Source organism: Lissotriton vulgaris, chromosome 2_1 (assembly GCF_964263255.1).
Source record: "Lissotriton vulgaris chromosome 2_1, aLisVul1.2, whole genome shotgun sequence".
NCBI lineage: Eukaryota > Metazoa > Chordata > Amphibia > Caudata > Salamandridae > Lissotriton > Lissotriton vulgaris.
In genome coordinates, this window is record NC_141687.1 from 17,772,619 (window position 1) to 17,786,261 (window position 13,643).

General features: G+C 47.1%; 1 protein-coding gene across 1 annotated transcript in view; it reads right to left on the reverse strand.

Annotated features, from left to right (window-relative positions):
- The window catches only part of SLC4A3 (solute carrier family 4 member 3), a 475,170-nt gene that overhangs the window by 248,716 nt on the left and 212,811 nt on the right, over positions 1–13,643 (reverse strand). Inside the window, exon 8 of the mRNA XM_086958435.1 lies at positions 895–1,075. Within this exon, the coding sequence (XP_086814561.1) occupies positions 895–1,075 (181 nt within the window). The remainder of the gene's footprint in view (positions 1–894; positions 1,076–13,643) is intronic.

The following is a 13,643-nucleotide window of genomic DNA, read 5'->3' on the forward strand; positions in this document are numbered from 1 at the left end:
CTCAAAGAGGAAGACATTTCTCTGTCCAGTAGGGGATGGGACCAGCCCTGGGAGGAAAACCCTACAGAGGCAGGACCGGGGAGTGCAGGGCACCCCAGATCCTACACACTCTGCAGATGACTTCCTGAAGAAATGTGACTGCAACACAATACACTCTTCCCTTACCTCTGGCCTTAAGAAGTGACGTCTCCTCAAATCCCAGCTGAGAGAGTTTATTAACTAGGAATGCCCTTTAACAGTAATTTACCTCCAATAACATGTGGTCTCCAAACCTGCGCTCCTCATCTACAGCTACTGACTGAGGTTCTTCAGTTCCTCCTCTGCTTTCACAAGCTCTCACTCTTCCTGCTCTGGCTGTGCCCGGCCTGGAATACGCCACTCGTTTATAAGCTGACCTTTCTAATGGAAACTTTTTCAAAACTTCAGCGAGTTCAAAACTATGCAGTGATCCTGCTTTGGGTTTCAAACAACATAAGCATTCCACACCGACCCTGGAATCCCTGCAGTCTACCCTGGAGGACAGGGTCTGCTTCCAGGAGCCGATGAAGAGATGTGAGTGTGTCTCCCAAGGACTCGCTGCACTGAGAGGCTGATAACTCATCATGGATGGTGTTAGAGAAGTTCATGTTAATGCCCGAGATCTGACTGACAGCGCCACCCATCTGGAATGGCTGCCCAACAACGTTGACAATCAGCAATCTGGAAAAGGTTACACCCCAGGCAATGTCCACACAATGTCTCTGGATTATAGTACGAAAGGAAAGAACACAAACTGGCAAAACTACACAGTAGAAGCCATGTAAAGACATGCAGGGTCTGTGAGGCTGGATCAAGGCATGTCCTGCAGAACAGAAGCTGTGTCCCACATCCGAGGTACCTGTTGGAATCACTCACCATGGGTGATGGTTTTCCGCAGCTCCAGCAGACTGCGGAAGGACAATGAGGCCACATGAGGTTTGCCCCAGCGGGACGTGTCTTCCTCCACATCTTCTTCAAACTTGATCCATCTGGCTGTCTCCCTCCATTGCATCTCCTGGTTCTTATCGTAAATCAGCTCGTTCAGCTCAACGAACACCTGAGGGAGACGTAGAGAGCATTGAAAACCTCTGAGGCTTCTACACGACCTTCACGTATGAGCTCAACCTTCTCCATCTCCAAACCATCATCCTATCAGCCTCCGCAACTAACTGAGCCCCTCACCAACCTGAGCCTCTCCATGTGGGCTCACGCTACTCTCTATAACTCCCACCACCCACAAACCAAGCCACCTCCACGGATACAAGACAACATTCCATGACATACATGAACTGTCACAGACCAAAGCATTGTAATGGATAGCACCCCTGCTCTTCCCACCTTCCACAATTCACACCTGGGATCAAACTTCACATAACCACATAATGTAGAATGAATATGTTTAGCAAAATCACTTTTTTAAGTGTGTTACATTTTTTTAAGCATGATGCAATTCTATGACATTGACAGGTAAGTGAGGAAGGCCAGTACAACCTGCGGGGTCACTGTATGTAGACCCACTCTCACAAAACAGACTCTTGGGTGATCGGCTGACTGGACGGTGTGACGCCAAGGGACTAAATAAGGGAAACGAGCTCCAGGCTCCGTCTCTGGCATTTACCTTGATTTGCTGCATATCCAGAGGAGGCGAGAGAGCTGGTGACACTCACCTGTAATGAACATTGAAACATACAGAGCTGCTCAGTGCGAGACCCCCACCTACGCCCAGAGAATAAATATGAAATACAAACGTAAGCTACTTAGGTTCCCATTTGAACACTTTATATAGGAAATTGCAAAAACAAGGTGCTCTGTCGGCGTCAGGAGATCCGGTCTTAAACTTCATAGACCCACAGGACAGGATGGCTCAACGAGCTCATCGCTCGCCACTGCGATGTGTGGTGATCAGCCTGTCTCAAGTTTGGACCCACCACAGCTGGCTCACCCTTCTAAAGTCCATAAATATGGATAAAATGAACTCTTGTTATATGCAGTGTTTAGAAGAGCACTAAAAACTACAAATATGAAACGTTTCATATTAGGAGGCACTATGGCTTGTCAATGAGGTATTAGACACAGGGTTCATGCAGGCCGTAATCGGCACGCACATCGTTGTTTGTTCAGGTGGTCCAGCTGTTACCACACTCCCCCTCTGGTTTATTTGGAGATTTTCAATAGAAAAGACCTTAAAACAGACATTTTGCTTACAAATATTTACAAATCTCTTTCTATACTCACAGATCCACTTATTTGAGGACACTTTGCACTCTCAAACCCTCTCATACATCACATCTTTCTATACTAACAGATCCCCTCATAGGCTGCTTGTTTCTTTACACTGAGACGTCCTCATTCAAACCCTTTTTGTTTCCTACCAGATAATTTCATACAGCCATCAATCAATACTCTCAGATCCCCTCATACAAACCAACTTTCTTCTTCTTTCTGATGTTCTCTCATGAATTCTTTCAATACGATCCCATCCCCTCACACAACTCTCTTTTTAGACTGTAAGACACACTCATGCGCTTCATATCGTCTCAAGTCTCCTCATACATATCCTCTTCCAATATGTCTTATCCCCTCATACAACCCTCTTTTTATACTGTCACACCTGCTCAAGGACTTCCTCTTTGTAAACTCTCAACTTTCCTCATAAAACCCTCTTTCTGTTCTTTTAGAGTTCAATTTTGCTATGTACCTTTCTCTACTCTCAGATCTCCTCATACTTCTTCACTTTCTTTTTTCTTAAGATTCACTCATACAGTCCCTGTTTCTATACTCTCAGATTCCCTCCTAAAACCTCTTTCAAAGTCCTTACCCCCATATGCGCACCCTCATTTCATACTATTAGATGCCCTTGTAGAACCCCCTCTGTCTCTACTCTCGGATGCACCTCCTACACAACCCATATTTCCATACTATAAAATGTTAGCCTCCTCTTGCATCCCTTTGCTATACTTTTAGACCCCTCCTTTTACCTGCATAATAGTTATTTACTATTAGTATTATTAGGTTTTTATTAACCGCACATATCTTTACACAACCCCACTTTCTGTACTCTGGGGCACCTGTTTCTGTAGGATGAGATCCCCATACATTAACTCTTCACACATCCTTAGATCCTCTCATTAAACCCTAGATTCAATACTCCCAGATTCCTTGATACACCGTATCTTTCTAGAAACTCAGACACCCTAGTACAACCCGCCTTTATATACTCCAACAGCTCCTCTTGTGACCCTCTTTTCACTCTAATATCCCATATTTCTTTCTACACTATCAGGTATCAGAGAACACCCTTCTTTCTATTCCCCAATACCCACATCTCCTGGCACCCTCAGATCCTCTTAAGCAACTAAGCGTTCTACACTGTCACAATGCTTTGTCTAACCCTCTTTCTATACTCTTAGTTTCCCTCATGCAAAACATCTTTCCATACTCTTGTGCTCACAGATACCTCCCACTTTTTGACTCCCTCTTACAACATCCCTTTCTTAACTTCAGCTTTATGCGCCCCCAAATTCTATACTCTAAGATCTCCTCACACAACACGCGTATATTCTAGGAGGCCCTCTTCTGCATTGTCAGATCCCCTCATACAACTTCTTTTTGTGATTCACTCTCTGCTTTCTTATATTTCCTTACACATATTTTCCCCCTTTTGTTTCCTTTCAGGGGTCTACTGCTCTGAGAGAGTGACTAGACAGTGTTTTCAGTGCAGAGAGCTTAAATGCATCAAACATGGCTCATGGGCCCAGCATGGCCTGAATGATGCCATCAAGAGCCCCCAACCCCACACTGAGCCCTACCAGTCAAAAGACAAAGGGAGGAAAGTTCTATTTCACTGCAAACATAAGATTGATCATTCATTAGTGCAGGCTCAGGAGGTTGCATATCCTGTAGTGTAGGTCTACGAAGGCTAAGCTCATGAAATATTTTTTTTATTTTTATGCCAAGCATATGCCACAAAAACTAAAAAAAGAAAACATGCCACAGCCTAAAAATTGGAGGCAATATGCGTGTAGCTTTAAATAAATGTGAAAACCAATTCAAAAGCAATCAGCCCCCGGCTCTACCACTGGCCAGGGACTTTGTCTCTGGGCAGGGGGAGATGAATGCAGCCCCAGACACGGCTCCCAGTCGAGGGCTCTGTCTAGTGTTTGAGGGTGGGCTGTCTGTCATCAGTGATGTCATGAGTGATGTCACTGACCATGTAATGAGTGATGTCATATGCAAGGTCATAAGCAGTGCATTGTGGGGGCACGAGTTATAATTAGCTCAGTTAACTATAACTGCTGAATTTCACTGGTTTTGTACGAGTGAAACCTGAGTTTAACTATACAATCCCTGTAATCTTGCGTTTTTTCAGTGAATTTATGTTTAAAAAAAAAATATTTCCTAACTTTAATCTCCCTGTAACCTTTGTTTTTTTCAGTGAATATCTAGGGTTTTAAATTCTATTTCCTAACTAGTGGAGAAAGGAGGTGGGACTCACAAGCTCTCAGCGATCCTGCTGGGTGGACTTACTTGAGGTAACAAGAGGGGTTGTTGTCCCCCAAGGGCCCTCAGCATCCAAGGGGGCTGCATCCCTCAACAACTAATGTGCCGGGATCACGTTTGCAGAGTGTTCGAGAAAGGGGCATGACCTCCTACGAACACTCAGCCATTCCGCTGTGTAGCACTTACTGCAAGTAACAGGAGGGGTTGTTGGCCTCCAAGGACTCTCAGTATCCAAGGGGACGTCATCCCCCAACTAATGGTGTGCCAGGAGGCAAGTTTGCAGAGTGGTGGAGTAAGGGGGTAGGGCCTCTAGTGATTTCTCGAGGGTGGTGTTTCTTTTTTTTTAATACTTATTTTTGTAATGTGAGATGGGGTTTGCATGGCCCCATGCCCCAGGGTCTGGCCTTTTTCATCTCATATAGATTTATAAGGAGAGAGGGGCCTTTAAAAAAATATTTTATTAGGAGAGGGGGCCAAGTATGGCCCTGGGGTTCCTATACTCCAGTTCCCGGCCTTTGTATTCTAGGTGCTCCTATGGCACCCAATGACCTGTGTTGGGAAATGACAGGGGAGCCTCAGGGCGCCCACTGTCACTGTCAGCTCCCCGCTTCCTGCAGGAGCCAGCATTGTTGTGACAGACAGGGGCCTGCTGAAATGCAGCACCCTATCTGTCACGGCAATGCTTTCATCTGGTTTTCTGCACGCATATTTGCGTGCAGAGAAAAAGAAGAAATCTCTGCTTTATGCAAGCCGGAGCTGTTTGACAGCTCCGGCGTGCAGAAATCAAAGTTATCTTTGCTTTTTCTTGAAGCAAAAGCAAACAGATATCTACAGAGGAAGTGCACCCGAGACATAGAGGGAGCCAACCCTGGGGAGTGGCAGTCCCCAAGGCCATCCAAGGCTCCACAAGCGGGGTCACTTGGCCCTCCCTTCAACATATAAGTTAGTCCTGTGGAGGTGGTGGTCCCTGGGGTCTGCAACGGGAAACAGCCTTTTCAACGCAACCGTTACAACACATGCAATTACATTGCATGCCATTGCAACGCAAGAGGTGTGCAGCAGTGGGTAGAAGTTGTAGGATTTAACTCCAACACCTTCCCCACTGTTGCACACACTGGAGTTGGAATCGAAAATGAATCTATTCCAACTTCCAGCGCTTCCCCGACAGAAAGTCGGGGTAAAGTTTTGCATTGAAACGGCATGCGATGTAATGGCATGCTTTGCAACGTCACATATTCGTCTGCAACGGACCCCCTATATTTATGTATTTCAGCCACAGGGAGGCGCCTTTTATTTTTGATAAATTGCCGCAGAGAAGTGGCGGTCCCTGGGGCTGTGGAGGGGCGTCATGGGCCCTCTCATTCACTTTATATGTAGCTGTGGGGAAGTGGCGGTCGCCAGTGCTGGGCGGGAGGCAGTACTGCCCCTGCAATGATTTTAAGTTTAGCCGCCTGGAAGTGGTGGTCTCGTGGGCTGTATTGGAGGGGCCACTCGCAAACATATTTTTAAGTGACCCAGGCAGGGTGCCCAAATTAGTTATAAACATTTTGTCTTGGGGAGGTGGCGGTCGCCGGGGCACAGAGGGTACTGCGTCCACATATCCTGCATACAAAAAAACAAATGCCCCAAGGAGTTGGCAGTCCCTGGAGCTTTGATAAGCCCTCGGAGAGGTGCCCACTGCACCCCCTCCTATTTTATAAACCCGGGTCAGGCAGTACAGTGTACGCAAACCATGATCACCTGGGTCACCAAGTGCAGTGTACGCAAACCAAGATCCCTTGGGTCAGCCAGTACCATGTACCAAACCAAGATCACCTGAGTCAGCCAGTACAGTGTACTCAAACTAAGATCCCCTGGGTCAGCCAGTACTGTAGTGAGGTCATAGCATTAACTGCAGACATTGCTAAGTTAGCATTAGTTAGTATATGCTTGGCAGCCATCTTGTCTTTTTTGCTCACGTTACTACATGGTTTTATTCCCATAGATAGGCTGTTGGTGCATTCTCACATGAGAACTGTCGCATTTGTACACTTCAGCTGAACTGTAGTTTTCCTCTGTTGATAAAATCTTGACACCTGTCCAGATGGCGATCCTGAAGGAATGCGCTTTGGCACAGGGGAAGGCCATTTTGGTTGTCACACCACATCCTGCCCTGGAAGCAGTGACGAAGGCAGGTGTACCAAACTCAAAAGCTTTGCATCCACGTTGGATACAATAAGCGACTTCATTGACATCTTCAGATGTCACCTTCATCTTCAGCTCCTCTCTGCAAACACAGGAGTTTTTACAGTATGAATTTGTTCATCCTCCTCCTATGTCTATGCGTCCGTTGGAGGAGTACCATTGTATCATTTACACAGACGGTTCAGCGCAACTGGCAACTGGGTCAAAGCATTCTTAATCTGCAGCATGCGCAATTGTGGCAGGTGCCATAGTGAACGGAGAGTTCAAGTCAAGTGCTCTACACACTCAGGCACTAGGAGACTGTACCGCCCCGTTAGCTGAGCTGCGCGCTCTGGTGCTCGCCCTTTAGTTTGCAGATCCAAATGTGACTACTCTCATTGTAAGTGATTCTTATTACTGTGTTCAGTCTTTCAATGACAACTAACACTTTTGGTCTCAAGATGGCTATCATAATTCTGAAGGCAGCGCATTTAAGCATAAAATGCTTTGGTTTCGAGTCACAGATCTTAAAGAATGTCTGCTTCTCACACATGTAATTCATACTCTGGGCCACAAGCGTGTAGGAATACATACGGTTGGAAATAGTTTAGCTGAGAAGCAGTTAAATCTGCATTAGCCACGTTTTCAGTTTGCAGCGGTTACAAGATCCATGAATAAGATTGATAATGACATCTTGGCAGCTATTGCTGCTAAAGAGAAGGGGCGGCAAATACCGCAGGGTTTCCCTTCAAGATACTCTAAGTCCCGAAGGAGTTCCTTATGTGAGGATTAATGATGTTGGTGACAGGTTAATTCCCAAAGCGGACCACAGACTTTCACAGATAACAGCCGCACACGAAGGCTTAGCTTCGGCCCATGCTGGAGTGTCTGCGACTGTTTCAATCTTACAGCAGCGTTACTGGTGGCATGGTTTATATAAACAAACATGTAATTATGTACTTTCATGTGACATTTCCCAACAGATAAAGCTGTTTACGGTAGGACGTCCACCACAAACAACGCTGTGTATTTCTAACAGACCTTTTGGATGTGTTTTTTTAGATCACTGGGGTCCATTTTCTTCAGATACTGCCTATAAATTCAATTTAGTTGCAGTTGATTTGTACACATATTTTCTTTGGGTGTGGCCACAATGAAGTGCTGACGCTCGAACTGTCATCAGGGATTTGCATGTCTCTGTGGGAATTTTTGCATGTGGCACTTTCCATTCAGACCAGAGTCCTGCATTCGCCTCTAAGGCGTACAAGGAGTCCATGGGATCTTTGTGAGTGCAGGTCAAAATTTCATCTCCAAACAGACCTATTACACATATTGCACCTTAGCGAGTGCAACATATAGTGGGTCATACACATCATACTTTGACCCCCCCCCCCCCCCACCGTTTTAAATCAATTCACATACACCCTAAATGTCCTGAAAAAAGCGAGATCATAATCAAGGCCTAGCTGAAACATTTTAACCACACAGGATGTGGGAGACCATAGATAACCCCACAACACATCCACTGCCTTGTTTTTAACACTGCCAGGGCCTGCTAATTAAATTACCCACAAGAGGATTTGGGACCGATGGACAGTTTTAACCTACACTCACATGCTATCATTGCACACTCACTCACCAAAACCAGCTCCAATTTAAACAGCCGTGGAAGCACACCTGGGACACATTTGGTGTCACCGGGTGATGTCCGACGATGAAGCATGCCACCAACTAGGTTGTTGGGGGAGGGTTTTCAAAAGAAATAATATTTTTTCTCCATGCACAACACAGACTATATTCATGCCCCTTATGGCTAGTTCCTATTGATAATAGATATATCTCAGGGGGAGTAAACTATCCCAGCTGTTCCTCTCTCTCCCTTTGATTACTAATAATTCCCTACATTGTGACAGTCTCACAACATGTGGTTTGCTGTAAAAATGTACTATTTCCAACCCCACACGGGAGACTCGATAACTCAGTCTGGCCTTCCATTTCGACCTTGAGGGCAGACTTCGATAAGTTGAGCAGAATTAGAGCATTGTTGTCCCGGCCTGGCACATTTTTTTAAAGTTGTGGGCTCTGGCCTTGTGTCTTCTTTCCAACTATTTTTGGTGTGATACCGGCATTTATTCATTCTATTTTTTCCAGCGTCTTCGGTGGGTTGCCACTATTACTTGCCTTGGCTACTGGAGTTGCTGCTGCTGATTTCCCTACTGCGCAATGGCTGCTTTTCCTGCGGCCCTACACAGCCTAGACCGGCTGCAGATGCTTTGTAGCCATAAGCTTAAATGCTATGGTACTCTGCCCATGGCCACTCTCAGCGTGGCTTACGGATTGTCCTTTCGATTTGCATACTACACTTGCGTGCAACCTGTTTTACCTGCCTGGAATATTGATTTGAACGGGCCTTACACCTTTGCCTCTCCAACATGGTGTCTCCTGCACTGGATTTTGATCTGCAGATGAGTCACTTAGTGTCCCATGAGTGAGAGTGTCCCGGTATTGGGATCCTTGCCTGCGCGGCTGCGCTAGGAGTTTTGTCACAGTGGGATATCTGTACAGCAGCACAGGATTTCGTACAACAAAGTTACATCGAGCATCATGCAAGTTGCCCTTTGATGGTGCTGGAGGCACCCCTTGTTGAAGAACAAGTTTGTTCTTTCAGTTTGCTTGACTGGATGGTGTCTCTTTTCTCTGACGATAACAATGACTTCCTCTGGGAGACTGTTGCACCTTACTGCCCTTACACGTTGATGGATGAACCTGGCTGGCAACGACCATCTGCAAGATTTTTCTTTCGTCTTTTGTTGGCTTTTTTGTATACGTCAACCTTGTTGAAGGACGGAATATATATTTTTTTCCTTTCCTGCCCAAAATTGAGAAACTGATTTTGAAATCACCCACCATTCCCGGATTACCAAAAAAACACTTAAAAATCAATGCTCAAACTTTTGAGTCAGACTTCTTGAACTCTGTGTTCTGCTTAAACGCTTGTCCGATGGACTGACCAGGGAAGGGTGTAGTGAGGTCATAAAATGCAGACATTGCTAAGTTAGCATTAGGTAGTATATGCTTGGCAGCCATGTTGCCGCTGTTGCTCACGTTACTTCATGGTTTTATTCTCATGGATAGGCTGCTGGTGCATTCTCACATGAGAACTATCAGCTTTTCACACATTTATCTGTACACTGTGCTCCTCGTCTGCACAACGTGTTCAAGGTCAAAAAACAATGTATGCTGTTGATTCAGTTTGTCAGTCCCACGCCCATAGACACAACATCGAACACAGGTACACTACTAAAAGTCGAGTGCTTTTAATATGGCATTGCATGCATGAAAAGGCACTTGGAGAGATTCATTTCAATGACGAAGAGCTGTGCTTGTCCTAAGATGTATCTAAACTTGGAGGTATGGGGTCCCCATGATAAAGCCTAGAGGTCTTCTATACATATAATAAACTGGATACTAGCACTGGGAGGATGGTAAGGCGCTGTAGTCCTGTTTCCACTGTTGTTATAATATGATTTCCCCTTTTATGCTTTATGGAATTATAACCATGCTGATTATATTAATATTATGTATTTTGCTGCTAGTATTGGCTCGTGTACAGCATTATAGAGCACGTTAGTTAAAATAAATATTTTAAACTATAGCGTGTCTCTGTTTACTCTTGTTGTGGACAAGTATGAGTGTTTGAACAAAAGAGTGTTCTTCTTCCCGCGATTCCTGAGAGGGATGGAGTGGCATAATCTAGGATGTCTAATCATTGGTAGCTTTGCTGTAGTACTGAGAACAAATGAGACACTATAGCTAGTCGGATTGAGGTTCTGGGGACCAAGGTGGGTTTTCTGGTACACCACTACACACCGAGGTCGTGGTTTCCTGTGCATAGTTCTTTGTATGTGCAGAATCCCTGCAACAGTACAGTGTATGCAAACCAAGATCAACTGCGTCAGCTAGTACAGCGTACGCAAATCAAGATCACCTGGGTCAGCCAGTACAGTGTATGAAAACGAAGATCCCCTGAGTCAGCCAGTACAGTGTACGCAAACCAAGATCCCCTGTGTCAACCAGTACAGTGTACGCAAACCAAGATTCCCTGGGTTAATCAATACAGTGTACGCAAACCAAGATCACCTGGGTCAGCCAGTACAGTGTACGCAAACCAAGATCCCCTGTGTCAACCAGTACAGTGTGCGCAAACCAAGATCCCCTGGGTTAATCAATACAGTGTACGCAAACCAAGATCTCCTGGGTCAACCAGTACAGTGTACACAAACCAAGATCTCCTGGGTCAACCAGTACAGTGTACACAAACCAAGATCACATGGGTCAACCAGTACAGTGTACGCAAACCAAGATCCCTTGGGTTAATCAATACAGTGTACGCAAACCAAGATCTCCTGGGTCAACCAGTACAGTGTACACAAACCAAGATCTCCTGGGTCAACCAGTACAGTGTACACAAACCAAGATCACATGGGTCAACCAGTACAGTGTACGCAAACCAAGATCCCTTGGGTTAACCAGTACAGTCGACGCAAACCAAGATCCCCTGGGTCAACAAGTACAGTGTAAGCAAACCAAGGTCACTCGGGTTAACCAGTACAGTGTACGCAAACCAAGATCACCTTGGTCAGCCAGTACAGTGTACGCAAACCAATATCACCTTGGTCAGTCAGTACAGTGTACGCAAACCAAGATCACCTTGGTTAGCCAGTACAGTGTACGCTAACCAAGATCCCTTGGGTTAACCAGTACAGTCAACGCAAACCAAGATCCCCTGGGTCAACGAGTACAGTGTAAGCAAACCAAGGTCATTTGGGTCAAGCAGTACAGTGTACACAAATCAAGATCACCTGGGTCAGCTTGTAGAGTGTACACAAAGCAAAATCACCTGGGTCAGCCAGTAGTGTGTACTCCAACCAAGATCACCTGGGTCTGCCAGTACAGTGTACGCAAACCAAGATCACCTGGGTCCGCCAGTACAGTGTATGCAAAGCAAGATCACTTTGGTTAACGAGTACAGTGTGCACAAACTAAGGTCACTCATAAAATAATTATTTTTAAAACTTATTCTCAACTTTTTGTGATCTTTACTTTAGCTTTCCCTACTTCAAATGTATGTTAACTTGTTAAAAAAATATACCACAAACAAAACTAAAACTGCCCCAGTCTGCCTTGTTACACATGCATGTGTCATTAGTTTTCATCAAAAGCCAGGCCTACTGCCTTTGTCATTGCTGGTGTTTTATGTTTTCTTTTTGGAGTCGCTTAGCCCCTGAAGAAGGCCCGCCCCTAAAGCTGAAGGTGATTGGCTGCAGAGTGTGATCAGGGATAACTGCGGCTCCACAACCAAAGATGTCACACTTCTCTGAAATGCACATTCGTTTCATGCTGTGTGTTATTGTGCGTCCTTTCTTAGTTGTTGCTGTGTTTTACATTTTGCACAGTCTTAATGTATACATGAAATAAAAAAAAGTATAGAAAGATTAGAACAAAATTAACTTTTCGACTTTGCAGCTGCCCGCGGCCCCCGCAGGGGGCTACCTCGGAGGGCGGCCAACCCTTAGTGGCATTTAGGCTTCTCCCCACCCCCACTCGTTTCTGAGGGACTCCAGGAGGAGTCCCCTTACAGGGCCCGCTGGACACGTAATGTCCGGCGGGCGGGGTATGGGGAGGGGTATTTAGGCCTCCCCCCGCCATTGTTGTTCCTCTTTGCTGCCCGACACGCCGTCTGGAGGGTCGTGTTCTGCTTGTCGTCTCGTCTCCACTGTCCACGGGCCCGAGAGTACCTTGTGCGGGACTTGGCGGGGCGAGCAAACACGGGGGCAGGGGATGGCCGGTCCAGGCCACAGAGGGCCGCTCATTAGCATCAGTTTTGAGTGTCCTGTGGGAGATGCTGATCGGCCGCTTCAGGCGCTGGCCTCCGAGCCAGCCGCATCTTCCATCAGCGGCCTGGGCAAAGCTGCAGTAGGGGCGATTGTGGGTGTGTGCGAGCTCCCAGCGGGCATTTTCAGGGGTAGAGAGACCAAACGACCCAGCATCAGCACCGAGGGTCAGGGTACCTTAGCGTGGCCAGGCGGGGGGTTGCCGAGTTGGCCTGAAAGCCGTGCTACCCCCCACTAGGGAGCAATAGCATCTCCCCCCATCAGCTGGCTAGGGGCGGGGACTGCAATATGCGGAGGAAGAGGGAGAAAGTCAAGCCTTGCTGCTCCGCATCCCCTGGTAAGGCAGGAACGTGTGGGTGGGGTGGCAAAATCCCGCCTGCGTGGCACTTGGGGAACACTGCGTTTGGGCAGTCCAACTGCCGTCACGGTTTTAGGAGAGTGGATGCAGCCTGCCCTGTTGCATGGTCTTACCCCTTGTCCAGCTTTCAGGGGCTGGCGGTGTGGCCTCGTGCAGCGTGGTAGCCACATGCACCTTATCGCCAGCCTGGCCTAGCCCACAACTTGGTGTCCTGTTTTTTCATTCCCACCTTTCTCACATGGTGGACCATGGTCAGTCTGGTGTGGTGGAGTGCACAGGTCCGGGGAGAGGCTGCATGCCCTGCAGCAATAATCTGACGGTCCCTGTAGGGTTCGGGGCGGCCGTGCGTTGCGTTGCCCATGGCCTCCTTTGCCCCCACTGTGGAGGGCTGTGTCCCTGGGGGGTTGCGTGGGGGGGGGGGGGGTCGTTTGCCGTTGCGGGTAAGGCCTCCCGGAGACACAGGCTGTCCAAGCCAGGAGGGGGTGCAAGGGAAGGACCCCCCACCAACCACCCCCTTCCCGAATTTCCAATTAGATTTCCCGTTGCAGGCCACGGAGCAGGGTGTATCCTGATCGATGTAGCGTTTGTGGTTGGGCTAGCGCTTGCATAAGCGGCCTCGCTACGCTAATGAGGACAGGAGCCGGTATTGCGGTTTACACGTGGCTCCGACTGCCTCGCCGTGGCCACGCCTCTTTATTTATACTCCCTGG